General features: G+C 46.2%; 7 protein-coding genes across 9 annotated transcripts; 3 read left to right on the forward strand and 4 right to left on the reverse strand.

Moving 5' to 3' along the window:
* Positions 1–468: 468 nt before the first annotated feature.
* LOC117586995 (protein FRG1 homolog) lies at positions 469–1,749 on the reverse strand. The gene is made up of 5 exons (XM_034277394.1): positions 1,595–1,749; positions 1,347–1,529; positions 1,087–1,285; positions 822–1,021; positions 469–750 (listed from the first exon to the last, which is right to left on the reverse strand). Exons 1-5 carry the CDS (start codon positions 1,651–1,653, stop codon positions 603–605), a joined length of 789 nt encoding a protein of 262 aa, XP_034133285.1. The 5' UTR covers positions 1,654–1,749; the 3' UTR covers positions 469–602.
* Positions 1,750–2,324: 575 nt separating this feature from the next.
* Positions 2,325–7,088, reverse strand: LOC117586825 (tectonin beta-propeller repeat-containing protein). The gene is made up of 4 exons (XM_034277105.1): positions 5,899–7,088; positions 4,174–5,843; positions 2,840–4,118; positions 2,325–2,764 (listed from the first exon to the last, which is right to left on the reverse strand). The coding sequence occupies exons 1-4, from the start codon at positions 6,961–6,963 to the stop codon at positions 2,726–2,728; spliced, it is 4,053 nt and encodes a 1,350-aa protein (XP_034132996.1). The 5' UTR covers positions 6,964–7,088; the 3' UTR covers positions 2,325–2,725.
* A 651-nt stretch (positions 7,089–7,739) lies between these two features.
* LOC117586827 (DCN1-like protein 5) lies at positions 7,740–13,524 on the forward strand. 3 transcript variants are annotated; one of them, XR_004574019.1, is made up of 8 exons: positions 7,740–7,952; positions 8,641–8,683; positions 8,747–8,934; positions 12,269–12,360; positions 12,435–12,688; positions 12,754–12,961; positions 13,020–13,382; positions 13,443–13,524. XR_004574019.1 is itself a non-coding variant. In XM_034277108.1 (7 exons), exons 3-7 carry the CDS (start codon positions 8,831–8,833, stop codon positions 13,094–13,096), a joined length of 735 nt encoding a protein of 244 aa, XP_034132999.1. In that variant the 5' UTR covers positions 7,740–7,952; positions 8,641–8,683; positions 8,747–8,830; the 3' UTR covers positions 13,097–13,458. The 3 variants fall into 3 exon arrangements, 2 of the variants coding, with proteins under 2 accessions (XP_034132999.1, XP_034133000.1); XM_034277108.1 differs by having other exon boundaries at positions 13,020–13,458; XM_034277109.1 differs by lacking the exons at positions 7,740–7,952; positions 8,641–8,683; positions 8,747–8,934 and adding an exon at positions 11,949–12,204 and having other exon boundaries at positions 13,020–13,458.
* On the reverse strand, positions 9,429–11,381 carry LOC117586826 (lysosome-associated membrane glycoprotein 5). The gene is made up of 5 exons (XM_034277106.1): positions 11,106–11,381; positions 10,880–10,962; positions 10,556–10,804; positions 10,027–10,436; positions 9,429–9,963 (listed from the first exon to the last, which is right to left on the reverse strand). The coding sequence occupies exons 1-5, from the start codon at positions 11,188–11,190 to the stop codon at positions 9,921–9,923; spliced, it is 870 nt and encodes a 289-aa protein (XP_034132997.1). The 5' UTR covers positions 11,191–11,381; the 3' UTR covers positions 9,429–9,920.
* Positions 13,525–14,236: 712 nt separating the features above from the next.
* On the forward strand, positions 14,237–17,095 carry LOC117587030 (serine/threonine-protein kinase polo). The gene is made up of 5 exons (XM_034277455.1): positions 14,237–14,602; positions 14,958–15,182; positions 15,256–16,035; positions 16,099–16,527; positions 16,598–17,095. Exons 1-5 carry the CDS (start codon positions 14,504–14,506, stop codon positions 16,790–16,792), a joined length of 1,728 nt encoding a protein of 575 aa, XP_034133346.1. The 5' UTR covers positions 14,237–14,503; the 3' UTR covers positions 16,793–17,095.
* Positions 17,096–17,703: 608 nt separating this feature from the next.
* LOC117586951 (retinoblastoma-binding protein 5 homolog) lies at positions 17,704–19,670 on the forward strand. Its single transcript, XM_034277320.1, has 7 exons — positions 17,704–17,791; positions 17,852–18,072; positions 18,124–18,330; positions 18,393–18,574; positions 18,633–18,752; positions 18,806–19,434; positions 19,503–19,670. Exons 1-7 carry the CDS (start codon positions 17,773–17,775, stop codon positions 19,589–19,591), a joined length of 1,467 nt encoding a protein of 488 aa, XP_034133211.1. The 5' UTR covers positions 17,704–17,772; the 3' UTR covers positions 19,592–19,670.
* Positions 19,605–22,154, reverse strand: LOC117586952 (serine protease inhibitor 77Ba). Its single transcript, XM_034277321.1, has 5 exons — positions 21,691–22,154; positions 20,773–21,190; positions 20,432–20,702; positions 20,002–20,370; positions 19,605–19,932 (listed from the first exon to the last, which is right to left on the reverse strand). The coding sequence occupies exons 1-5, from the start codon at positions 21,704–21,706 to the stop codon at positions 19,666–19,668; spliced, it is 1,341 nt and encodes a 446-aa protein (XP_034133212.1). The 5' UTR covers positions 21,707–22,154; the 3' UTR covers positions 19,605–19,665.
* Positions 22,155–22,440: the final 286 nt, after the last annotated feature.

Consider the following 22,440-nt stretch of genomic DNA (forward strand, 5'->3'; position numbering starts at 1 on the left):
CATCAGCCAAGGCAAAATAAAGCCACGAGCGCACGGACGAGCACGAGACACCACACGAGACTTCAGGCTCTGTCCTTACTTCCTGCTCGGGGAAAGCGAGAAGCGCACACTAGCGCTGGTGTGAGGGGGTGCGCAGAGAGAGAGAGAGGACGCGAGCGAGCGCACAGGGTGGTTCAAACAACCACCCAGGGGGTGGTTCGGGTGGTACATGTTTTGTATCGTGTGTTGTGACGCCGTCTGTTGCGAGTTGTACAAGTGGCAGCCAACGCGGGCCGGTAACAGGGGTGGAAAAGCGGGTGGCCAGACATTTCCTTTCCCCTACGTAGTACATGCAACTGGCAATTCAACTAGAATTAACTAATCGAAGCGTGTAAATCTCTTTGAGAGCCCTTGTTCCTGCTGCAAATTGGTGCATATAAAGCCATGAATGTGAGCTGGAAGGTAAAAATTAACCTGCAACTATAGAACTAGCTTTGCATCACATACGAGGCACAGTACACATTTATTTGTACAAATAAATGCAGACTTACTCATCAATCAGCTTTAGAAAAAAATACATTAGTATACAATATATGAAGTCTGATCATAGAATCAAGCTGCCTTCACTTGCAATAACGATCGGCTTTCATTTTGCTACGTCTGTCCAGAAGAGTTTCATGCAGGGATCCTTGCGCCTTGGCTTCCTCGAGCTCTTTTATGTTACTTTTGCTAATCAAAATCTTTTTGTCCTGAAACTTTTGGAACTTTTTCCTGAGAATCAAATAAAAAAAAGTCGTACGCTTTAGCTTGAGAATGATCGCTTCTGTGGCGGCCGTACTTACACATAATTCTTTTCCACTTCACCCAAGTCGCCCTTCTCTTCTTTGGGCTCCTCATCAATGACAACGTCCCGTGCTCCATTGCTTCGTACTTTGCAAATTTCATGCTCTCCCACCTTCTTGCGCAGCGCCACGCATGCATCGTCTTCGGGATCGATGGACATGAAGTGTCCGGTTTCTGCTAGCAGAGCCATTCGATTTTCCTAAGAACATAACAAATAGATGTAGCTTAAAACCTTCTTTTTAACACCTCAGGGGTGTTGCATACCTCGAATACTGGCTCCCATTGCTCCATGCTACCAACGGCCTCTGAGCGTCCCGTAACCATTCCATCCTTTTCAATTTTAAGATACTTTCCGTAGCCCGATTTAAAGGCCACTTTGCGTTCGTTGATGGGAAATGCAGTGAAAATCTCCTCCGGCTCTGGCGATTCACCAGAGCCGTGTGGGGCGCCCAGCGTAAACAGGCTGCAATATGAAATGGTAGATTATAATAGCGTGCCCAGTGCTCTTGCTTCGGTAACATTACCCATTGTCCAGAGCCTTTAGGTAGCAGCGATTACCAAATTCTATAGCGACTGTTCCGGTCAGCTCCACTGCGGCCTTTGCTGCCCACCAGCCGCCGTGATCGATTGCATCTTCGTCGACCTGTACCTTTGGCTTCTTTGAAGTTTCCTTTTCGTCCTTTTCCTTCTTGCGCTTCTTACTTTTTCTGTTGTTAAATGATATGCTAACTGTTAATCACTAAAGCAAAGCATCAGGTTAAAAGATTCTTACTTGTGCTTCTCTCCCTTTAAAACTAGTTTTTTGATGCGTACGTTGTCATAGTCAGACATTGGGGCTTTTATTTATAACTATTTAGAGACAATTTTCTTTAAAAAGCGGTAAATTCCAGTGGAAAAACCAAATTTTGATATTTTATTTTTGTTTTAGTTGAAATTAGTGTGGCCGCAGATTTATCTAGAAATATACCGCCTTCAGAAATATATACTTCGCAATTATACCGAATTATGCATGCAAATGTCACTAACCATACAGAAAGTATGTAAACTAACCGTATGTAATCAAATTAGTTAACAGTTTATTGTTGATCGGATGTCATATTCCTCGATTTTGAGATTCTGTTCTATATTACTGACTTGCCAGAACTCTTAGGAATGAAAATTTTATTTATTCAGATAGATTCATCAATGTTCTAGAATGGTTGCTAGTTTTATGGACTCTCGTTTATTGGATTTTGTAGGAATAAGGTTTTTAAATAAGAAACTGGGTCAATTGAGTAACCACAAATTTGCGTCAAGCAGCTTCATTTGGATGTAAAAACATGAGTCGACATTTTTCAACAATACCGTTTTAATTTGCAATCAATTTTTGAATCGAAATAGGGAAAATATTCAGGGATACACATATATTCTTGATTATTTATATTAATATAGTTAGAGTTTCAAAATAGATCTTATCTTTGGTTTATTGAATATATATTTGGTAAATAAATAAAATAATATACAATTTTAAATATTTAATTGGTTAAACATAAATGTAAGCGTTTCATGGTTGATTTGGGGAATAAATGAAATACAAGAGAGTAGGCAAGGCTTCGGGTACCGAAGCTTTTGATACCCTTGCAGATTAAATATTCCATTGGTGTCTATATGATATAGTAGCCCGATTCGGTTACAATTCGGCTGAGCTATGAAGAGAGAGTAAAGTTTGGTGTGGAATATCTCAAGAGCTGGCTAACGGCAAGAACATTAATACTTAGTGAGGGGTCTAAAATGCGTCGTTTGCATTAGGAACCCCTTGTCAAAATTATAGTACCGTCTGCAAGGGTATAAGAATCCATATAGCAAGCATAAATACAAGATCCTGAATAGTATATAGGAATGCACTTCATGGAACGTCAACTGGTTACATGTAGCCCTCGACCGACACATGCTGCCACTGACCCTGTAATGAAAAAAATAGAATTAATAGAATAGAAATAATAGAAATTAAAAATGTATCCAAATGTATCATATTTACTGCGATGCCCAGGTTCCAGCCTACGCCAGCGGGATTTTCGCTTGTAATTCCGCAACGCCTGCAGATGATGCCATTGAGGGAGATGGCCCACACCTCGGTGCCCACGGATACTGATCGGAAGCCGCAATGTTGCTCCGTGTGGGGCGGTATGTTGGCGGCATTTGGAAGAAACTGCCAGTGCGAGCCCTCTGGAAAGGTCCTTGAAATCTCCCTGCGCACAGCCAGTCGCTGTTGGTTGTCCAGAGCCCAGATTCCAGCTCGTCCGACGCTTATTGCCTTGAATGTCACACCAGCTGGCGCCTCCACTTGCTGCCAAGCATCGCCGCAGGGGTTTTGCCTGCTTATGCCATAGCGGAAGAACACCATGCCGTTCCGCGCCACTGTCCACACCTGACCGGATGGCCCAACGCTGATGGCTATCAGTGGCTGCTCACTGGCAATGTGTTCCCAGGCATCTCCGCGAGGATTCAAACTGCTGACTCCATGCCGAATGAGCACATCGCCATTGGAGGCAATGGCCCAAGCGGCCACTGGCACATTCTTAACGTCATGCGCACTGTCCACATCCTCGTCCAGCACGTGCAGTGCCGCATCGAGCACTTTCGACTGACTCAGCTCCTGCCAAGGACCACTGCTGCTCAGGCGGCATCTCTTCATCCAACGCCGACGACGCACGCAATCCGTCAGCTTCTTATGGGCATGATAGTTGGCAGGAAAGTCAATGGCATATTGCCAGCCCTCCTTGTCAGCGCCACCAGGTATGTTGTAGTCAATAGCCCAATCCGAGATCCATTCGCAGTGCGTGGACAGCAGCTTGGTGTGCTCCTTGCTGCGCTTCTGCTTGCCCGTGGCATCGCTCCACGTGTGCCGGTCCGTGGGCAGGCTCTTGGCAGTGAATCCACTTATCGGATTCCACCGCTGATTCTCATACACGTAGTACGTGTGCGTGTCTATCATGGCGTTTATCTTGCCAGAGCCCTCGAGGCCCTTCAGGAACATGCCGCCCCAGCCGCCGTTGTAAACCCATGCGGTATTGTCACACGAGATGCCCCATACAACGTCCACGCCGCTGTTGTAGACGCGCTTGATGTGGCCTCCCATTTGGCGCCAGTGCATCTGCTGCATGGACACAATGACCGAAGGACAGCGATAGAGCACGCTGAAGAGTTTGATGCGTCCACTCACGTACAGGCAAGTGACACTCTCCGGATCAATGCGATATTTGTAGTCCGTATAAACCTCATTGTTGACAGTGATGTGGTAGTGGTTCAGCAGTGCTCTGAAACAATGGAGAGAGTCAAAGATGGGCAGGCTTATTGTTGCCATAGCCTTACCTGATTTTCAATGTGAATGTGGCGCCTGGAGCAAACACCATCTTGTCGTTGCATACCTCCTCCAGCCATTCGGACTCCTTCATGGAATTGAGCACTGTGATGCGCTCATTGAAGCGTGGATTCAGATGCAGGGCAATCACTCGATGCTTCTCCACACGATGCGGCTGTATCTTCACCGTCGAGTGGCACTGCAGGTCGAAGCGTATTTGATCGGCATCATCGTACACGCACCCAGAGATCTCCAGTTCAGTGCCACACGGCATGCCATTGTACAGGGTGTTGTAGTAGGGTGTCTCGCAGGTGGACACATCCATTGTCTCCACGTAGCCCTGACCGCTGGACATCTGCTGTGCCTTCATGGTGGCCGCATCGAACACAAACACATCCCCCAAGTCGCTGGTCAGCCAGATCGCATTGTTGGCCGGCTTGCCCATCAGCGTATTGATTTGGCTGCACACCGAGGACAGGTGCGAGAGCCAATCCTCCATTTCCGAGTCGCTGGAAAACTGCAGCTTCACCGGCGAGCAGTTGACGGGCAGGTGGGGCGCGTGGATAGCCAGACGCGGCGATCCCGCCTCGCTGCAGCACTGCGCACACGTAATATCGGAGAGCGGAAATTGTATCTTTGTGGCAGATCCATCGGGACTGAGCACAGTGAAGGTGCCCGAATCGCCGGACCTGGAGCCATCGATGCTGCCATTGTTGCTGCTGCTACTGCTGCTGCTGCCACTGACCCATTCCAGCTCTATGATGCAATCCTCAAAGTCGCCTCCGGGTCGCTGGTAGCGTGCATCCGCAGACTTTATCCATGAAGACAGCTCCACAGCCTTTTCGAACTGGGTCTTGTTCTGCAGCTTTGCGAGCCTCTCCTGTCGGGACTGCAGCTTGCCCAGAATATCCTTCCGCCAGTTGGCATTCACATCCACTTTGCTGTCACTGGCCGCCTGCTCGTTGAACCAATTGGGCAGATTGCTAGAGTCAACGGTGACAGCCCCTGTGGCTACACAGCTCCACAGAACACCGCATTCGGTCCAGAACTGTGAGCCCGTGTGGTCATCATCCTCGCCCAGAAACACATCCGATCCGTGGTGCATTGAGTCCGACTCGAAGACCGTCGAATCGCTCTCTGGATGCGCCTCCATGCCCACCACGGAGCCCACACTGCGCACTGGCGACCAGGCACGTGGATTCCTCAGTTGTGTCTCAAATTTTCCAATATTTTCGATCACATCTGCGGCAGGGGCGCTGGAGGCATGCGCGGATTCGCGAAGTGCTGCCGTGCGCTGCTTGTGACGGTCGTTCAGGTTCAAACTGCCTATGGTGGGCGGCGAATCAGCAGTCAGCTTCCACCTTTCGTTTTTTAAGCGTCCGCCCACTCCATTGCTGGAGGAGGAGCCCGCTGAACCATGGAGCACCGTTTCTATAACTGCACACGTCTCAACGACGCCCTTCTCCTTCTCTTTGGAGTAGAGATTGGAGAAACTTTGGTGCTTGGATCCGGGCGTGGAACTGCTGCCGTTACTTTTCCGGGACACGATAGACAACGAACTGGAAGTGCGGCTGATCTGCATGGGGCATTGCAGCTGGCGCCACTTCTTGCCAGTGGGATCCGCAGCAGTCACGCCCGACCGATAGTAGAGCAAACGGTCAGCGGCCCCCACAGCAAAGACCTAGAGTACAGATCAATATTAAGTAATCGTGGAAGGATTCAGTGTGTGTTCTCACCTGATCGTTGGCCGCCACGGAAACCATTGAGACGTTGCCCACCATTTCAACCCAACCCTTGCCAATGGCCGAGTCCTCACTTATGCCCGCCGCCTCGCCCTTGATGCCACGTCGGAACCAGGCATGATGATCGTTAGTCACGCACCACACCGCATCCGTGCCCACAGAAACGTGGAAGATACGCAAACTCGCGCCCGCCACGGGCGTCTTCACATCGAGCCACGCCTCTCCGGATAGGTTATCGCGGGTCACACCTGTGCGGACGATGACTCGACCGTTGTACAAAACAGCCCAGACCAGCCCGGTGGGCCCGACACTGATCTGCGACAGTTCGCTGCCCGTAGGAGTAGCTATGGCTGTCCAGCGCAGGCCCTCTGGTGCCGTTTTTGACACACCTGTTCGAAACATGGCCCTGCCGTGTGCAGTAATGGCCCAGACACACAGCGTGCCGGCCGGAGCATTGGGCACGCTTGTGCCTCCAATGGCCACATCGATGAAGGGCTCTTGGGTGGGGTCTTTGTGCAGCGGAGCCACTGCACACCAGCTGTTGAGGGCTGCATAGCGGCGGTAACGTTTCCATTTGCGTCGACGCACATACGAGTTCCAAGACTTTTTTATTGAGTAGGAAGCCGGAAAGTCTAGGGCATACATCCAGCCATCCTCTGGGAGCTGCTGGCCATCTAACTCCAGGTCCAAGTGCCAGTCCCCATCCCATTGCCAGGCCATCGAGGGCAGGCGAATCTTGTCCACACTTCGCTCCACACTGCCATCAGCCGAAGAGTATTTGTATCGATCGGTGGGCAAAAGAGTTTTGGAAAAGCCCTCGATGGGTAGCCAGCGTTCGTTCTCGTACGACTCCTCCTTGATGCGTATGGGCACATCGAGTCCGTGAACGTGTACATACACCTGTCGGTCGCCGCCAATGGCCCAAAGAAAATTGGGTACAGCGCAGATTTTCTTGAACTCCAATCCCAGATATGGCAGTTCGCGCCAGGCTGCTGAGCTGGTGGACAACGTGTACACGCGTCCCTCACTGCTCGCGGCAAACAAATATGTGCTGGGCATTTTGGCCACAATTATTTGTAACTTATAGGGTAGTTGCTATTCGTTTTCGACCTTTCATTGTTAAAGCTTTTTTTTGTTAGTTTTTGTTACTATTGTTCTTAAATCGATAAAATATGCCTCATGACCCTCAAAAATACTAGGAAATAGACTATCTTATCTTCAAAATATACCGTAAACATACCAAACCCGGAACACTTATCTTTCTTTTGGATATTCCTTTGAATATTACGATATAATAATTATATCTGATTGTTGAATCTATTCTCCATAACATTGGCAACTTTTCATGACTTTCTCTTATTGAATTGTTTACAAAAAACTATAAAGGTAAATACGGAATGTTGGTCATTCCATGTCCATGTTGCGAGACAAAGAGCTCATTTATCGATACAAATTGCTGTACAATACAGAAGAGTGTTGCACAAAATTGATATTTTAATTTCATAAATAGATGAAATTTATTAAATATGCCATTACATACCTATACACCTTAACACATTTCGTAGGTAAAAATTAATATTATACCGAAAATGGTTACACTGGTTGAATCAGCGGAATAACAGCTGATTCGCGTGACTGAAACTTTGACTACTTAATTTATCGAATATATCGGAACTGAGTAACTAGTTCAGAAAACAGCGAACTATTCGCCCATTGTCGACCAGTAGGCATTTAAATATATCAACAAATATAAGAGTTGAACAACTAAAGTGAAGTGGAGGTTGTCATTTTTTGTGAATGTAAAGAGGAAGGATTCGGTCTACGAGCAGAATTTACAAACAGCGTTATTTCCGCGGTTGGACTCAATTGTTCACCTGTTTAAATCGAGGGGTGTTCAGTGGGTTAAGTTCGTTCACGCATCACTGAACGAAACAAATGAATGAATTATAAATTGATTTTGAAAAATATGCTAAAAATTCAAACAGTTCGAGCGTTTGGAGCAATGCGTGTTGCATTTTAACTAAATATAGTACAACCACCACCAGAAAGTGAGTATAATACGGTAGCCGGGCGAGGGTAAAAGTGCTTTCGGCGTGGCGACGTAAAAGACGAGCACGCGCAGCGTCAGCTGCTGGCTGTGGAGGCGACCACCACGAAATCCCGACCGACACCTACCTCCACTCCACTGCATGACCATCGCCATATCACCAAAAGCAAAGTAGTCCTTGCCAGCAGCCGGTATTTCGTATTTCGTACATTGAAGTTGTAAAACGTTCCTGTGTGCAAGCATACACACACACATTGCACACTGATTTGGGTGCAAATGGTCAGGCATGCACGTACTCTAAAGCAAGTTGTTGTTTTTTGCTTGGTGCGAACGAACTACACTACGCGGACGCGGAAGTCCCACAGAAATATCCATGCAAAGCAGCCCCGTGTTGAGTGTAAGTGTCTGAACACACACACATACAGCGATGTCCTGTGTGCATCCCGTGAATTTCTTGGCAGCGACAGTGGAAAAATCATTGCGTCCACCGCGGCCCCAGGAGTTGGGGGTAGGCCTGCACCGAGCCGACCTTAGCGTTTGCGACAACTTTCAACGTCTACGCAGACAGCCGTAACACAATTAATTAAACACAAAGCACATAATAATGTTCTTTATTCGCTTGATATTTACTCTTAAGTACTGGCAGTTTTGATTCGTAATAACCATTGCCTCTCTCCCTCATTTTACAGACTAGCATTTGAAGCTGTAATGGTTTTTTTCTAGACTACTGAGGTAAGTGCTAATTTCATAATTGAATTGACGATATGTTAATCTATTTATCCACAAAACCAACAGAACAAATTCTTCCAGCAGCACTTATTAATTAAGTCTGGTGACAGGCGCAAAAGGCGACGTCTACCAATCACATCACAACAAGTCATGCCACGGGGTAAGCGTCGAGCTCCAGAAATAGGCGAAACCATGGATAGTCAATCAAAAAGAGCCCGAACGAGCTATACCAGCATACCGACACAGCACGGCAGGTGAGTGCACCCAAAGAATATACTCGGGAGAGTCCACATCAGCCAACTCTGTCCATCCATACTCACTCTTGAAGCCGAAGGGGAAAAGAAACTTGAAGCTAAACCCCCACCCTGACTCCTTTTTAAAGGCGCTTGCTTTGGCTTTTGTCCCCATGGATTAATTTGTGGAAACAAATCGATGTCACGGTAGCCAGTTGCTTCATTTATTTGCACACTTAATGGATTTGTTCACATGTTCACTTCCGTAATTTCCTCGCAATCTGCAGACTCTCAGGCTACAGACTCCCCAAATCTATACGGCGATCCAACGCTAGGTATTTTGATTATTAAATTTGTTTACTTAGGCGAAGCGCATCCCGGTATTGTTTATTTCCTGTGGAAACTTAAAACCAAACTGCATTTGATATTCGATATAAAGATAAACGTGGTTGTCCCAGTCCGAATTTAGCAGGAATTTGTTGTTAGTTGTTGGTGAGATAAAGAAAGACTTGTTTGTGCGATGAATCTGAGATTTAATCAAAGGAGAGTGGAAGGTGCAGGAGGAAATTTCAATTAACAATAGTTTGATGCTGAAATTTGAGATAGAGATTGAGAAGCGATTCGAATCGATTCGATCTAGAGTACATGACGCACCATAACATTGGTCTTTAGTTTGGAGACAAGTAAACAATAGCTGGATACATCTGGGGTTAGTAAGGGATTTATGTTAACATTTAATAATTTGTATGTTTATGTATATGTTTATGTATCTATGTTTTATATATGTATATGGTGCGTATTATTTTATACATTAACAATATGGAAGACATTTGCAATTCTCATATATGTGTATCTCATAAATGGTAACATCAGCAGCTCTTGCGCCAACTCTTAGTTTAAAAATAGGACTACGGATTACAAGAGATCCAACAAACATGGGGGATATGTGTAGACAACGATATGGTCGAGAATATTTGAACAAAAAGCGCCTCGCATTATCGCCTCGCTCACTCCATTGAACCGTATTGAACCTTCTTGATTTTAAAGTACCTTCAAAAGAAAAGAAAAAGCAGAAATGTTATGAGTTTCCCGGGAGTAGGGGCACAGACTTACCGCCAGCCTCCGTATCCGGATATGGTCAATAGAACGGCTATGGCTAGGGCAGTGCCCACTGCCAGAGGCGCTGTCTCGTCGCGATAGGAGCCAGTGGCACTGCAGTGGAACGACGGTCCCCACTTGCCAGTCTCCTTGAACATGAAGCTCTGCATGTGCAGATCGCGCAAGTACAGACGAGCAATATGTCCAGACTGGTCGCCCGAGTCGTGTGGGGCGTACATTATGACGGTCTGCTCCTTGTCGCAGACATACGCTTTGCCCACCGGCGTTGGGAAGTACATGGGCGTGTGCACGGGCGAGGTGAGCTTCACGTTCAGTCCGGGGCGATCGGGGTGCTCGAACAGTGGATTAGACGACGAGTATGTCAGCTCGAAGAGGTTGATGTACCAGCCCTCGCCGCCAGAAGACTACATGGAGGGTGGGAGAAACATTCCGGTATAAGTGTGCGCCACCTTTGACCTTATTTTCTGACAGGCATAACCACCCCAAAAGGGACACCCACGCACTGGGGGCTTATAGTACGTACCTTTTTGAATGTCATGGACAGCTTGAAACCCTTAAACTCCATTGTCATGATCTCCATGTTGGACTCTTCGCATTCACCGCTCAGCTGTGGGCTGTCCGGCATGTACAGATCGGCCTCCACATCCTCGTTCAGCTTGTTGCGATACTTGATGCCAATGAGACCATCGACCTGCATGAGGATGCAGGTGATGCCGTTGGTGGCATTGAAGCGGTACAGCGAGGCAGTGGCATCGTGGTTCATCGACGATGCCTGCAATGGGTAATCCAGAGATGGAGATTCCTATTGGATTTTTGGAACCCCGACTGACCGAGCCCAGTGACTTACCGATGGCGATTTGGTTGTGTATTTGCTGACCCTCGGAGTTTTCGTCGTGAATGCGCTCAGCTGCAGGCCCTGAACGGCGGTGACTGCAAAGGACAGGACAGACAGGTTGCTTTTTCAGTGTGTCAGAACCCGTCCTCGATAGTATTGATTTTCGGTGTGCTCCAACCACGCATAACGCCACTCGTAGCCCACAGTCCCACAGCACTCAAAGACTTCTCTTACTCACCCACAAAAACAAGCAACGCCGAACAGGCTATTGCTCCATTCAGGCTATTGAGAATGCAGTTGTGCCCTGGCTTCAGCTTCAGCATCTTTAGGCGAATCGTTTGCACAATTTATTTAATTGATTCCTTGAGGAATTTTACGCTACCGTCTCCACTAGAGAGCTCGATGGGGAACTGCGACGTGTATCTTGCTTCGGGTCCTGCGCACATCTGAGGCCTAAACGGAAATCGTTCTAGCTGGTGTCCTCACAAAAACACACTCGCAACACACACTTCCACTCGCCCCCACCATTTGACTTCACTCTCGCTTTTGTCCTGCGCAGTCGCTGAATTGGAATGTGGGTACATATAGAGGATGCACTGCAAGAAATTGTATGGAGAGCAGAGATTAACATTAACATTGAGTGAATTGTTAATTAAACAGAACAATTAATTATAAATTCGTGATATTTGGATAACCTTTTAATAAGCATATGGAAACTATTCCTTTCGATTCTGGGGCATTCTCTTTTGAACTTTTCGCTTGTGCATCTAGGACATTTAGTATTTTGTATCTTATACTGCCAATAGTCGGATAGATCTAGCCTAGAAAAGCAGACAAGTACAAAGATAGATCTCCCATACGATAAGAGCTCGTAGCGTATCTAAAATTGTTGAGAATTTCTATATGTACGCACACATGTAGCCGCAAATATTTGTGTACATATTTAAATACATATGCCGTAGGCCTATGTCTAGGCTATCCTACTATAACTGTCAAAGTGGCAAGAAAGATTATTGCGTGATAAAGTTATTTGCCTTTAAGGTCAAATAATCTGTGTATGCAGATGCGCCAGGCCTTCCTTTCTGGTCTCTCAGCTGTTTGTTCTGCTCTTGGCATTGGCCTCGTCTCTGCGCTACGTTTACTATCGCTATTTTTAGGGACCGGACGCAACACTTAAAACAAAAACCGAGAGAAGAAGAAAAGTCGAAAAAATAAACAAAAAGAAAAATAGAACATTAGCGACAGATTCGATTAAAGACTTTAGTGTAGGTGAAGTGCATTGTGCAGTGAAAAGACAGATAAATTAATTCTCATTGGCTGAGAGTACCGATGGCAGAGTATGTACCATTGAAGATCGTATCTATATATTTACTGATCAAATATTTTACTTATTTCCCGCAGGCGGCATATCAGAGCCGAAGACGGCTTCAGTCATAAACGATGTCTGACATGGTTCCAGGAATACACAACTCCCGACGAGCCAGAGACACTGGGTAAGTGGCGCTGATCGCATGCACGTTTTTGGGATCATATATATACATGCTATGCGTTGTTTTTCCGCCCTTAGGTCCGGATGGTATGGAAAAGTTTTGCGAAGATATCGGAGTGGAGCCCGAAAATATTGTGATGCTGGTCCTTGCCTACAAAATGGGAGCCACCCAGATGGGCTTCTTCAGTAAGAAGGAATGGGTGAAGGGCCTCACAGAGCTCGAGTGCGACTCAACAATTAAAATGGTTGTGAAACTGGACTATCTGCGTAGCATACTCAACGATGCCAACTCCTTCAAGAGCATTTACAGATATGCCTATGATTTCGCCAAGGTTAGTTTACCTCTCAATCTAATGCCGTGGAAGATCTGACTAAATTCCATTACCTATTATCCTAGGACTCGGATCAAAGAAGCATGGACATCATCACAGCCAAGGCAATGTTGTCGTTGCTGCTGGGCAAGCATTGGCCACTCTATACGCAGTTCGCACAGTTTCTAGAGCAATCAAAGTACAAGGTGATCAACAAGGATCAGTGGTGTAACATATTAGAGTTCTCGCGCACAATCTGCATGGACTTGTCAAACTATGACATTGATGGCGCCTGTGAGTAGCATTTGCATTACTTTTAGGGGCAACTAATTAATTATTCTGTGATTTGCAGGGCCTGTTATGCTGGATGAGTTCGTGGAGTGGATGCGTATGCAACGGAACCAGGTCTCCAGCTCGGTATCCAGCTGAGAGATGCTTTATCAATTCGCCTATTTCTAGTTCAACTGCTGGATATCAGTGTGGAAGGGAGGAGGGGAGGAGTGAGGAGATCATCCAATACAAGATCGGCGGAGCTAAGACACCGTACCCTGCATCCCATACCCTGTATCCCTGGCTCCCTGTACCCCTTCATACACGCACTCAAAACGACACTCACTCGCAGAGATATACACACGCAAACACAAGGCATTTGGAGAGACTGCGTACACTGGCAAAGCAAACCAACTATTGAAACTATTGATATAATATATTTAATGTAATAATTTATGTATTAACGCCTACTAAAAACTAAAACCGAAACTTTTCTACTTTTAAGGAGTCATTGAGAATACGATACGAGAACACAAGAAAGAACAGCAGAAAAAGCCAAATTGGGGGCGCAGAAACCCAAAAAAAAAGAAACGATGATATTAACCGAGAAATGCAACCCCAAAGAAACGAAATTTTTTCAAGATATCTGCACCATAGTCAAAATCAACGAAAGTCAACACCAATACTAGGGGAAGTCGTAATCGTTACTAAATCAATGTAGAAAGAATACAACTTTTGGGGAATACTGAATAAATATACATATTAAGTGAAGACAGTGATGGTGTTGCCTTATTAAGATAGATTCAATCTTCCAATCAGAAGATGCAATCAGTTTTTGGGCTTCGCGAACATTGTGCGCACTGTAGCGCCATCTGTTGAGCAGTAGATGAGCTCAGCAGCAGGAACCTCCGGGTTCGTGGCCAGCAAGATCAGTATATTTCCTAGGCCAGAGCTCGCCCCTAAAAAATCAGAATCATTGAAAAAGACTCGCGGTGCTATAGTAAATACTTTCAAACTCAGTACTTATTATTCAAAGTATATACATTTCAAAGTAAAACGACGAAATAAGCGGCAAACTATCGCATAAATATATCGATTTATTTGCAATACTTTCCTTGTGACCTGATGCAACATAAAACAAGATGTTATTATAATCAAAAGACGGGAATATATTCAACTTTGATGAAACAAAGGAAACATAGTGTGCTCTGAATTCAGAAATGAAGTTGAGTTGATATACAAATCACACAGAAGTAACAAAATTCATTTAAATAACTACATCGATATATAGGCAACGCGCATCACTAATTTTCATTGGCATTTAAATCGAACGGTTTCGGCGCGTTGTCCGCTTTGTGGCTATTTTTCGTGAAGTTGATGGCATAGGCATAGTCTGCAAGTGGTGGTCATTTGTGTATTGGCAATTGCATTGATCTCTTAAGTTGTTTCGTTGGGAACGCATTTAACTGGACGTGGTGTGTACAGATCAGAGCGGAGTTTGCATCAACCCGAAGGCGAGGAAGATTTTGTTTCGCGTGATCAAGGCAAAGGGGACATAGGATCAAAATGGCCGCAAAACCAGAGGATAAGAGCACAGATATACCGGATCGGCTCTTCGACTCCAATCAACGAAGGACGTATAAGCGTATGCGCTTCTTTGGAAAGGTAAGGCTTGCCCAAGATGCGGATAACAATGTTCCAGGTGATCCGCGTGCACATTTTAATAACTCCGCGCAGCCTCACTGCGCTATGCATATGTACATATGTATGTAAGGGCATGCAGACCAATACAAGCATGCCATTTACATCTATTTTCGCTTGTTTCCTTTGGCACCCTTCCACGATCCGTAAAATGTGTGCGTGTGTGTGTGTGCATGTTAGAGTTGTCAAAGAAGTGACGGCAGCTACATACGTACATACATATGTAGATTATATTTATTTTTTGGCGCGACGCATTCAATTTATATTTTTATGGTGAAAATTGTGACTATAATGAGATATTTTGGAATTGCTTGTGCAGGGCGGCTTTGCCAAGTGCTACGAAATCATCGATGTGGAGACCGACGATGTTTTTGCCGGCAAAATTGTATCAAAGAAGCTGATGATCAAGCACAACCAGAAGGAAAAGACTGCTCAGGAGATCACCATTCATCGTAGCCTAAATCATCCTAATATAGTGAAGTTCCATAGCTATTTCGAAGATGTCCAGAACATTTACATTGTCCTGGAGCTATGCAAGAAGCGGGTAAGTGCACGCCGAAATGGCAGCATGCGTTCTTCCGTACTAATGGATCTTGTCCCGACTTTTTGCCAATCAGTCGATGATGGAGCTGCACAAACGCCGGAAAAGCATCACGGACTTCGAGTGCCGCTACTACATTTTCCAGATCATCCAGGGCGTCAAGTACCTGCACGACAACCGAATTATCCATCGAGACTTGAAGCTGGGAAACCTGTTCTTGAACGACATGCTGCACGTGAAGATTGGCGACTTTGGGCTAGCCACCCGAATCGAATATGAGGGCGAACGGAAGAAGACTCTGTGCGGCACCCCCAACTATATTGCGCCAGAGATCCTCACCAAAAAGGGGCATTCGTTCGAAGTGGACATATGGTCCATTGGTTGCGTCATGTACACGCTGTTGGTGGGCCAACCTCCTTTTGAGACCAAAACGCTAAAGGACACTTACTCCAAGATCAAGAAGTGCGAGTACCGCGTGCCGAGCTTCTTGAGAAAACCAGCTGCGGATATGGTTATTTCCATGCTGCAGCCGAACCCCGAGAGCCGCCCAGCAATTGGCCAGCTGCTGAACTACGAATTCCTGAAGGGCTCTAAGGTGCCAACGTTCTTGCCAAGCTCTTGCCTTACGATGGCTCCGCGCATTGGTCAGAACGACATCATTGAAGATTCCATTCATCGCAAGCCGCTCATGGAGATGAACGGCATTAGAGATGATACCCGTCTGGAGTCGACATTCCTCAAGGCCAACTTACACGACGCCATCACTGCCTCGGCCCAGGTGTGTCGCCACAACGAAGACTACCGCAGTGACATTGAGAGCTTGCACCAGCAGCTCACCAATCTAATCAATAATAAGGTAATTTATTTCCAATGAGAGTCTGTTTGAAATAATCACCAATCATCCATCTCGTGCTTACAGCCGCGCATACTGCAAGGCAATCTCGGGGATGAGAACACTGATCCAGCAGCACAGCCGCTCTTCTGGATATCCAAGTGGGTGGACTACAGCGACAAATACGGCTTCGGTTATCAGCTCTGTGATGAGGGCATTGGCGTCATGTTCAACGACACAACCAAATTGATTCTGCTGCCGAACCAGATCAACGTTCACTTCATAGACAAGGACGGGAAGGAGAGCTACATGACTACGACAGATTACTGCAAGTCGCTGGATAAAAAGATGAAGCTGCTCTCCTACTTCAAGCGATACATGATCGAGCATCTCGTGAAGGCTGGAGCCAATAATGTGAACATTGAGGGTGATCAGATATCGCGTATGCCCCATTTACACTCTTGGTTCCGCACAACGTGTGCTGTTGTTATGCATCTGACCAACGGTTCCGTGCAGGTAACTAAACTAACATAGTGAATGCTTCCTCAGACTTATAGAGATTAACAAAACCTATTTCCGCTTTCAGCTTAACTTCTCGGATCACATGAAGCTCATTCTCTGTCCGCGTATGAGTGCCATTACATACATGGATCACGAGAAGAACTTCCGCACATATCGCTTCTCGACCATCGTGGAGAACGGTGTGTCCAAAGATTTATATCAAAAGATACGCTATGCCCAAGAAAAACTTAGGAAAATGCTGGAGAAGATGTTTGTTTAATCATCTCCTAACCCACCAGCGGACTATCATTCTAAGGCACAATGTTAGTTTAAGCTTAATCACGAGCGCCTTAGCCAACCCATCCCTTCTGGCCGACTCAAAATATCACCCATCCCATTCAAGTGTACCCAACGCCGCCGCGCCAATGCTTTTCCAAACCCGCGCTTTCTGTTTAAATTTATATTTACTGCTTATCGTTCTGTTTAGTTTTCTTTGTTTTTGCGTTCAATTCTAGTTCCATATTTAAAGTTTATTCATTGCATATGCTGGGCCACGCTAAAATATATATATATATCTGTTTAATGTTTTTCGTACACAAATATCGAATGAAATTAGTAATTAATAAAAATATACTTTTAGAAATTACAAGTAATCCTCGACCGGCCACACATATTTTGAACAATTCGAACTATTGGAACCCTGCCGTTCGGGACTAAAAGTTTATTTATATTTTCAAATAAGCCAATAAAATCATTTTAACCAATCACCAACAATAATGAGAAGTTTCTTTGCTTTCAAAAGTATCTTTGATCAAACCCGAAACCTTCGGTGATCTGATAGATATGGTCATTCTTTGTCTTTATCTTCAAAATTGTAGCTTTGTGAGGTTTTCGCTTTCTTGCATGGGCGGAAGGGTGATATCGTGATATTATCGACCAATATCGAGACTTTAAGCCATCGATAGTGAGCTAGGTCGATAGTGTCAAACCATCGATAGTGCCAACGATAGTTCTCCACCTCTATGCTGCTGCAAGGCAAACCACACAGTTTATAATGAACAAATAAAGACATATTGTTAATACTACGTCATAGAACAAATTTCAGATACAAATAAACACCTATATATAGATCAATGAACAACTGTAAACTGCTTAGGGTATATTTTGAAAATGTGAAAGCATTTTGGTGAGAAGCAGGCATGAATATTTTATCGATAAATCTGCGGTCACACTGCCATAAGCGTAAACAAAAACAAAAAAATGAATTTGGAATTGTTAGGTACGTTGTTTTACAAAATAAATAGGTAAACTAATAACCAGAACACATTTTATCTATCAGAGTCATTTGGACAAAACTATCCCGAGGAGTTTGATGGTTCCCTAGACTGCATTTCACTGGCAGTGACATGTGCCTTCAACAAATACGGAACGCTCCTCGCCGTGGGATGCAACGATGGACGAATAGTTATTTGGGACTTTCTGACGCGCGGCATTGCCAAAATCATTTCAGCCCACGTCCATCCCGTCTGCAGCCTCAGCTGGACAAGAAACGGGCACAAGGTGAGCTCTCGTTTCGATCCTCTCGCTTCTTTAACTCGAATCCCATTTCAGCTGTTGTCGGCATCCACGGACAATAATGTCTGCATCTGGGACGTTTTGACCGGCGAGCTTGAGCACAAGTACCGATTTCCCTCCCCCGTGCTGAAGGTGCAGTTCGATCCCCGCAACGACAATCGACTGCTGGTGTGTCCCATGCGATATGCCGCCGTTTTAGTTGAAATCGGAGGATCGCATCGCTGCCTGCCCCTGGACTCTGACGTTGGTTTGCACCTTACACAAAATCGAAGGGACAGCAATTGAGATTAACCTTTCTTTGGCAGGGTGACCTGAATATTGTGGCTTCTTTCGATCGCCGCGGAAAACACATTTACACGGGAAATGCCAAGGGAAAAATACTCGTCTTGGATGTGGAAACGTTTGAAGTGGTGGCCAGTTTTCGCATCATTGTGGGCACCTCGAGTGCAACAGCCGTCAAGAGTATCGAGTTTGCCCGACGAGGAGAGTAAGTGACTGGAAAATAATTAATAATTCAAGTAAGCAATAAATAAAATCTCTTTCAGTGCATTCCTCATCAACACATCGGATCGAGTGATACGCGTGTACGACTCCAAGGAAATAATTGCACTGGGCAGGGACGGAGAACCAGAGCCAATTCAGAAGCTGCAGGATCTGGTCAACAAGTGAGTTCCCGCTTCGACTTTGGATGATTCAATATACAGCTTTATCTATGCAGAACCACCTGGAAGAAGTGCTGCTTCTCGGGAGACGGCGAATATATATGTGCGGGCAGTGCACGCCAGCATGCGCTGTACATATGGGAGAAGTCGATTGGGAATCTCGTGAAGATTCTGCATGGAACAAAGGGCGAACTGCTGCTCGACGTGGTGTGGCATCCGGTGCGACCCATCATTGCCAGCATTAGTTCGGGTCTCGTTTCGATTTGGGCACAGAACCAGGTCGAAAACTGGTCAGCGTTTGCACCCGACTTCAAGGAATTGGATGAGAATGTTGAATACGAGGAGAGAGAGTCCGAGTTCGATATTGCCGATGAGGACAAGTCGGTGGACCTTAATGCAGACGCCCAGCAGGATGAAGAGATTGAAGTAGATGTACAAAAGGTGGAACCAGTGGCAGCATTCTGCTCCTCCGATGAGGAGGGTGAGGACGAGAATGCTCTGCAATTCCTGCCCATGGCCCCGGAGGTGGAGGATCCCGAAGATGGCTGGGCACCACAGGACGGCCTCGAGGCCAGTGCGGTGATACTTAGCAACGATCCACACGACTACGATGACGACATAATGGCCTCCAAGCGGCGACGCATGCAGCACTACGATGTCAGCCTGCCCGATGCACCCACCGACGGTAAGCGCCGCACCACTAACCGAACGATAAATCCAATGCACTTTATAATCCGCTGCGGTCCCTTTTAGAAACTCATCCCCTCATCTCCAGCAAAGCCAGCAAAGACAAACAGCAGCCCGTTGGCGGCAAGAAGGCCACCGGGCGCACCAAAAAATAGTCTGCCCGAGGGCTACGAGTTCCTTAACGTAGGATTTCTCTTTCTGAATGATGTCAATAAAATCTCGCTTAAGACTAAATCGCCTTAGGGTTGCGCACTTGGCCAGCAAAGAGCATTAGATTGGTGGCCTTCTCCACGATCATGTATTGGAATGGCTTGTTTAGCTGGAACTTTGGCGGCGTCGCCTTGTTCGCGAGCACAGCGGCAGTCACTGCCCCGGCGGTTGTACCCTGCTCGTCCACAATGATTTTGGTGGAATGAATGCAGAGTTTGGCAAACAAACCAGAGGACATCCGGCTGAGGTTTGCCCTATTCTCATCGAAAAGGTCGAGTATGCCCATCTGCAAAAGAAATATCAAAGAATTGGCTGAAGTTTGACTGTGAAAGCGAATGGCTGGGTTGGATCCTACCTGTGCCAGGACTCCCTTCAGGGTGAAGTCAGTCGTCGTTGTGAACTTTGGCATTAACACCTCCACCTGGTTGTCCTCCGAGGCGGTGCGCCTGAATGCAGCCAAACGCTGCAAGATGGGCGCAAGACCCAACGCCTTTAGATTATTGGCCACGTCGTTTAGCTTGAAGCCGCGCTTCGGCAGTATAACTATCATCGAGAGCCTGTCCTGAGCTCCGTACGGCAGCTCCAGTACGTAGCCGTCCAAGCCCTCAATATTTGTGGCATAGGCAAAGTTTGCCTCCTGCACCATCATGGGTATTGTGGTGATGGCCTCGTCGTTCTCGTTGTAGAACGGCTCCATACGCGTCGCAGACTGATTGAAGGGGAACTGCAAATGGAGAAAACTTTTTAGTTAGAGCGGGGACTGCGCTACACACAACCACACACACCTTCCACTGGCCCTTGAAGAACAGCGAGGAGAGCAGGAACATCTTGGCTCCATAAATATCCTGGGGCAGCACCGTGTACGGAATGAGACCGCGCGTTGTGCGGTTGGAGGCCTCGTTGATCTGGTGCACCGTATTGGCACTGTAAAAGTCAACCTCCACGGGCTGTACGTTGTAGTTCTTTACGACATCCCGGTAGGCATTCTTCACGGGCAAACTGTGATCGGTGTAAACGGCCTGGAGCGAGGCCACCTCAATGGTAGACGTGTTGATGCTGCCATAGAAAGGTCGCACAATCGAGTAAGTTAAGAGTAAATGGCATGCCATTAGTGACGGTTTCATACTTCAGGTACGTGCTCCACACTTGATAGACGGCGCGCAGCTTCTCATCCTCGACATTGATGTGCAGGGCCCGTCGCAGCTGGTCGTAGGTGGCACCGCTGGCGCCCTCGTACAGCAGGACGAGCAGCGACCACACGGAAAAGGGTGATATCATAAAATCCCTGTTGGATTTCTGCACCTCCACGGATATACGCTGCAGGAGATCGAGGCCAAACTCCTGTGCGCCCTGGGAAATTGTGCGCAGCAAGTCCGCATCAAAGTTGCTCCTCAGCGACTGGATATGGGTGGTTTGCTGCTCAAATGCTGTCGGTGCGGTCAACGGTTCCAGGGGAGTGCCGACAGACAGCTGAGGATATTGCTGCTGCGCCAGACACATGCCTGCGAACACAAGAAGCAATTGGAGGCATCCTAAAACACGACCTGAAATGGAGTCAAATATGTTTGCAAATCAGTGCTAGACTTTGGCAACAACTGAATGAGTAAATTGTGTGGTGAATCCTGAATCTATTATCTATTCTACTAGTAGATTTCCCCCCTTGTCAAGTCTATTGTCTGAATTAAGCGAATTCCGGTGTCTGTACGTATTTCAGATTGCCCAGATTCCACAGTGATTCAGCTTTATATATACATAAGTAAATATGTACTTCACTTCCGGATATTGGAACACATTTTCTTAACTGTCAATTTCATTTCCATCTTCCATAAATGTGAATACACTGCGAGTGTGTTTGTGTGTGTTTCTGTGCTGATAAAGATGATTTGAGTTGCGACCTTCCTTCCACAGACAAAAGTATACGGATGATGTACGGACTGATGCTATGTGTTTGCTCAAGTTAATGTAAAGACTCGGATGACTGCATGGGTTGGTGCATGAGTGTACCAGAAATGGGGAATATCCCCCATTGTCAATTGATCGTTACCTGGTAATGCAAGCATTTTGCAAGTTACTTTCGAGTCTCGTCTATCAAAACAGTGAAACTGTTTGCTATAATTTGAACTTATGTGTATGTACTACTGATTGTACATTCGTACATACATACACATGTGCGTTGTAGTATGTTTCAATTATTCAATTTTTATTTACTGATGTATTTCGGGTTTTTTTCGGTGGGATTGGCACTGACGTAGCGACCGTTTATACGAGTGCGGGGCGTGTGTATATATAAATTTATATGGAGCTTTTGTTGTTTGGATATTATTCCAAAACCGGAATGCAATGAGTATCACACGCACACACGTACACACACACACACAGCCAAGACGTAGCTGATCTTCGAATCGAGGCTTATATAATGCGAGTAATTAATTAATTATTTTAATTTCTGGACCACGGTAGGAACCAATAGTTGGAACCAAACAGCTAAACGGATCAAACAATTAAACTGTACCTAACACACTGACCACGGTGGAATAACTGAGGCATCATTCCACGCCACTGATACGACGGTCATCGTCATTGAGCTCGATGAGAGCCGAGAGCGCGTATTGACAGTCGTGAGCTGCTCACGAGCTGCTCTGTTTATGCCATGGCACTGGCAAAGTACAAGTTCACCTGATGCTCGCGAGTGTGTATGGAGAGCTTAATAGTTTCTGATTCAGGATCAACGACAGAGACAGGGTTACATGGAGGCTTGGAGGCTGAGAGAGAGAGAGAGAGAGAGAGCGCTCTC

This window comes from Drosophila guanche, unplaced genomic scaffold, assembly GCF_900245975.1.
Source record: "Drosophila guanche unplaced genomic scaffold, DGUA_6, whole genome shotgun sequence".
Taxonomy (NCBI): Eukaryota; Metazoa; Arthropoda; class Insecta; order Diptera; family Drosophilidae; genus Drosophila; species Drosophila guanche.

Excerpts from the sequence above, each read along its gene's own strand:
- LOC117586995 (XM_034277394.1), bottom strand. The coding sequence starts at position 1,653 with ATGTCTGACTATGACAACGTACGCATCAAAAAACTAGTTTTAAAGGGA. Across the intron at positions 1,286-1,346 it reads CTAAAGGCTCTGGACAATGG|CCTGTTTACGCTGGGCGCCC; the intron begins GTAATGTTACCG and ends TTCATATTGCAG. Across the intron at positions 1,022-1,086 it reads AATGGGAGCCAGTATTCGAG|GAAAATCGAATGGCTCTGCT; the intron begins GTATGCAACACC and ends TTATGTTCTTAG.
- LOC117586825 (XM_034277105.1), bottom strand. The coding sequence starts at position 6,963 with ATGCCCAGCACATATTTGTTTGCCGCGAGCAGTGAGGGACGCGTGTAC. Across the intron at positions 5,844-5,898 it reads CCGTGGCGGCCAACGATCAG|GTCTTTGCTGTGGGGGCCGC; the intron begins GTGAGAACACAC and ends TCTGTACTCTAG. Across the intron at positions 2,765-2,839 it reads GCTGGAACCTGGGCATCGCA|GGTCAGTGGCAGCATGTGTC; the intron begins GTAAATATGATA and ends TTTTCATTACAG.
- LOC117586827 (XM_034277108.1), top strand. The coding sequence starts at position 8,831 with ATGCCACGGGGTAAGCGTCGAGCTCCAGAAATAGGCGAAACCATGGAT. Across the intron at positions 12,361-12,434 it reads CGACGAGCCAGAGACACTGG|GTCCGGATGGTATGGAAAAG; the intron begins GTAAGTGGCGCT and ends TTCCGCCCTTAG. Across the intron at positions 12,962-13,019 it reads CTATGACATTGATGGCGCCT|GGCCTGTTATGCTGGATGAG; the intron begins GTGAGTAGCATT and ends TGTGATTTGCAG.
- LOC117586826 (XM_034277106.1), bottom strand. The coding sequence starts at position 11,190 with ATGCTGAAGCTGAAGCCAGGGCACAACTGCATTCTCAATAGCCTGAAT. Across the intron at positions 10,805-10,879 it reads ACACAACCAAATCGCCATCG|GCATCGTCGATGAACCACGA; the intron begins GTAAGTCACTGG and ends TACCCATTGCAG. Across the intron at positions 10,437-10,555 it reads TGTCCATGACATTCAAAAAG|TCTTCTGGCGGCGAGGGCTG; the intron begins GTACGTACTATA and ends CCCTCCATGTAG.
- LOC117587030 (XM_034277455.1), top strand. The coding sequence starts at position 14,504 with ATGGCCGCAAAACCAGAGGATAAGAGCACAGATATACCGGATCGGCTC. Across the intron at positions 15,183-15,255 it reads TGGAGCTATGCAAGAAGCGG|TCGATGATGGAGCTGCACAA; the intron begins GTAAGTGCACGC and ends TTTGCCAATCAG. Across the intron at positions 16,036-16,098 it reads CCAATCTAATCAATAATAAG|CCGCGCATACTGCAAGGCAA; the intron begins GTAATTTATTTC and ends TCGTGCTTACAG.
- LOC117586951 (XM_034277320.1), top strand. Across the intron at positions 18,575-18,632 it reads GAGTTTGCCCGACGAGGAGA|TGCATTCCTCATCAACACAT; the intron begins GTAAGTGACTGG and ends AATCTCTTTCAG. Across the intron at positions 19,435-19,502 it reads GCCCGATGCACCCACCGACG|AAACTCATCCCCTCATCTCC; the intron begins GTAAGCGCCGCA and ends GGTCCCTTTTAG.
- LOC117586952 (XM_034277321.1), bottom strand. Across the intron at positions 20,371-20,431 it reads TCTTCAAGGGCCAGTGGAAG|TTCCCCTTCAATCAGTCTGC; the intron begins GTGTGTGTGGTT and ends CTCCATTTGCAG. Across the intron at positions 19,933-20,001 it reads TGAAGGGAGTCCTGGCACAG|ATGGGCATACTCGACCTTTT; the intron begins GTAGGATCCAAC and ends TTTCTTTTGCAG.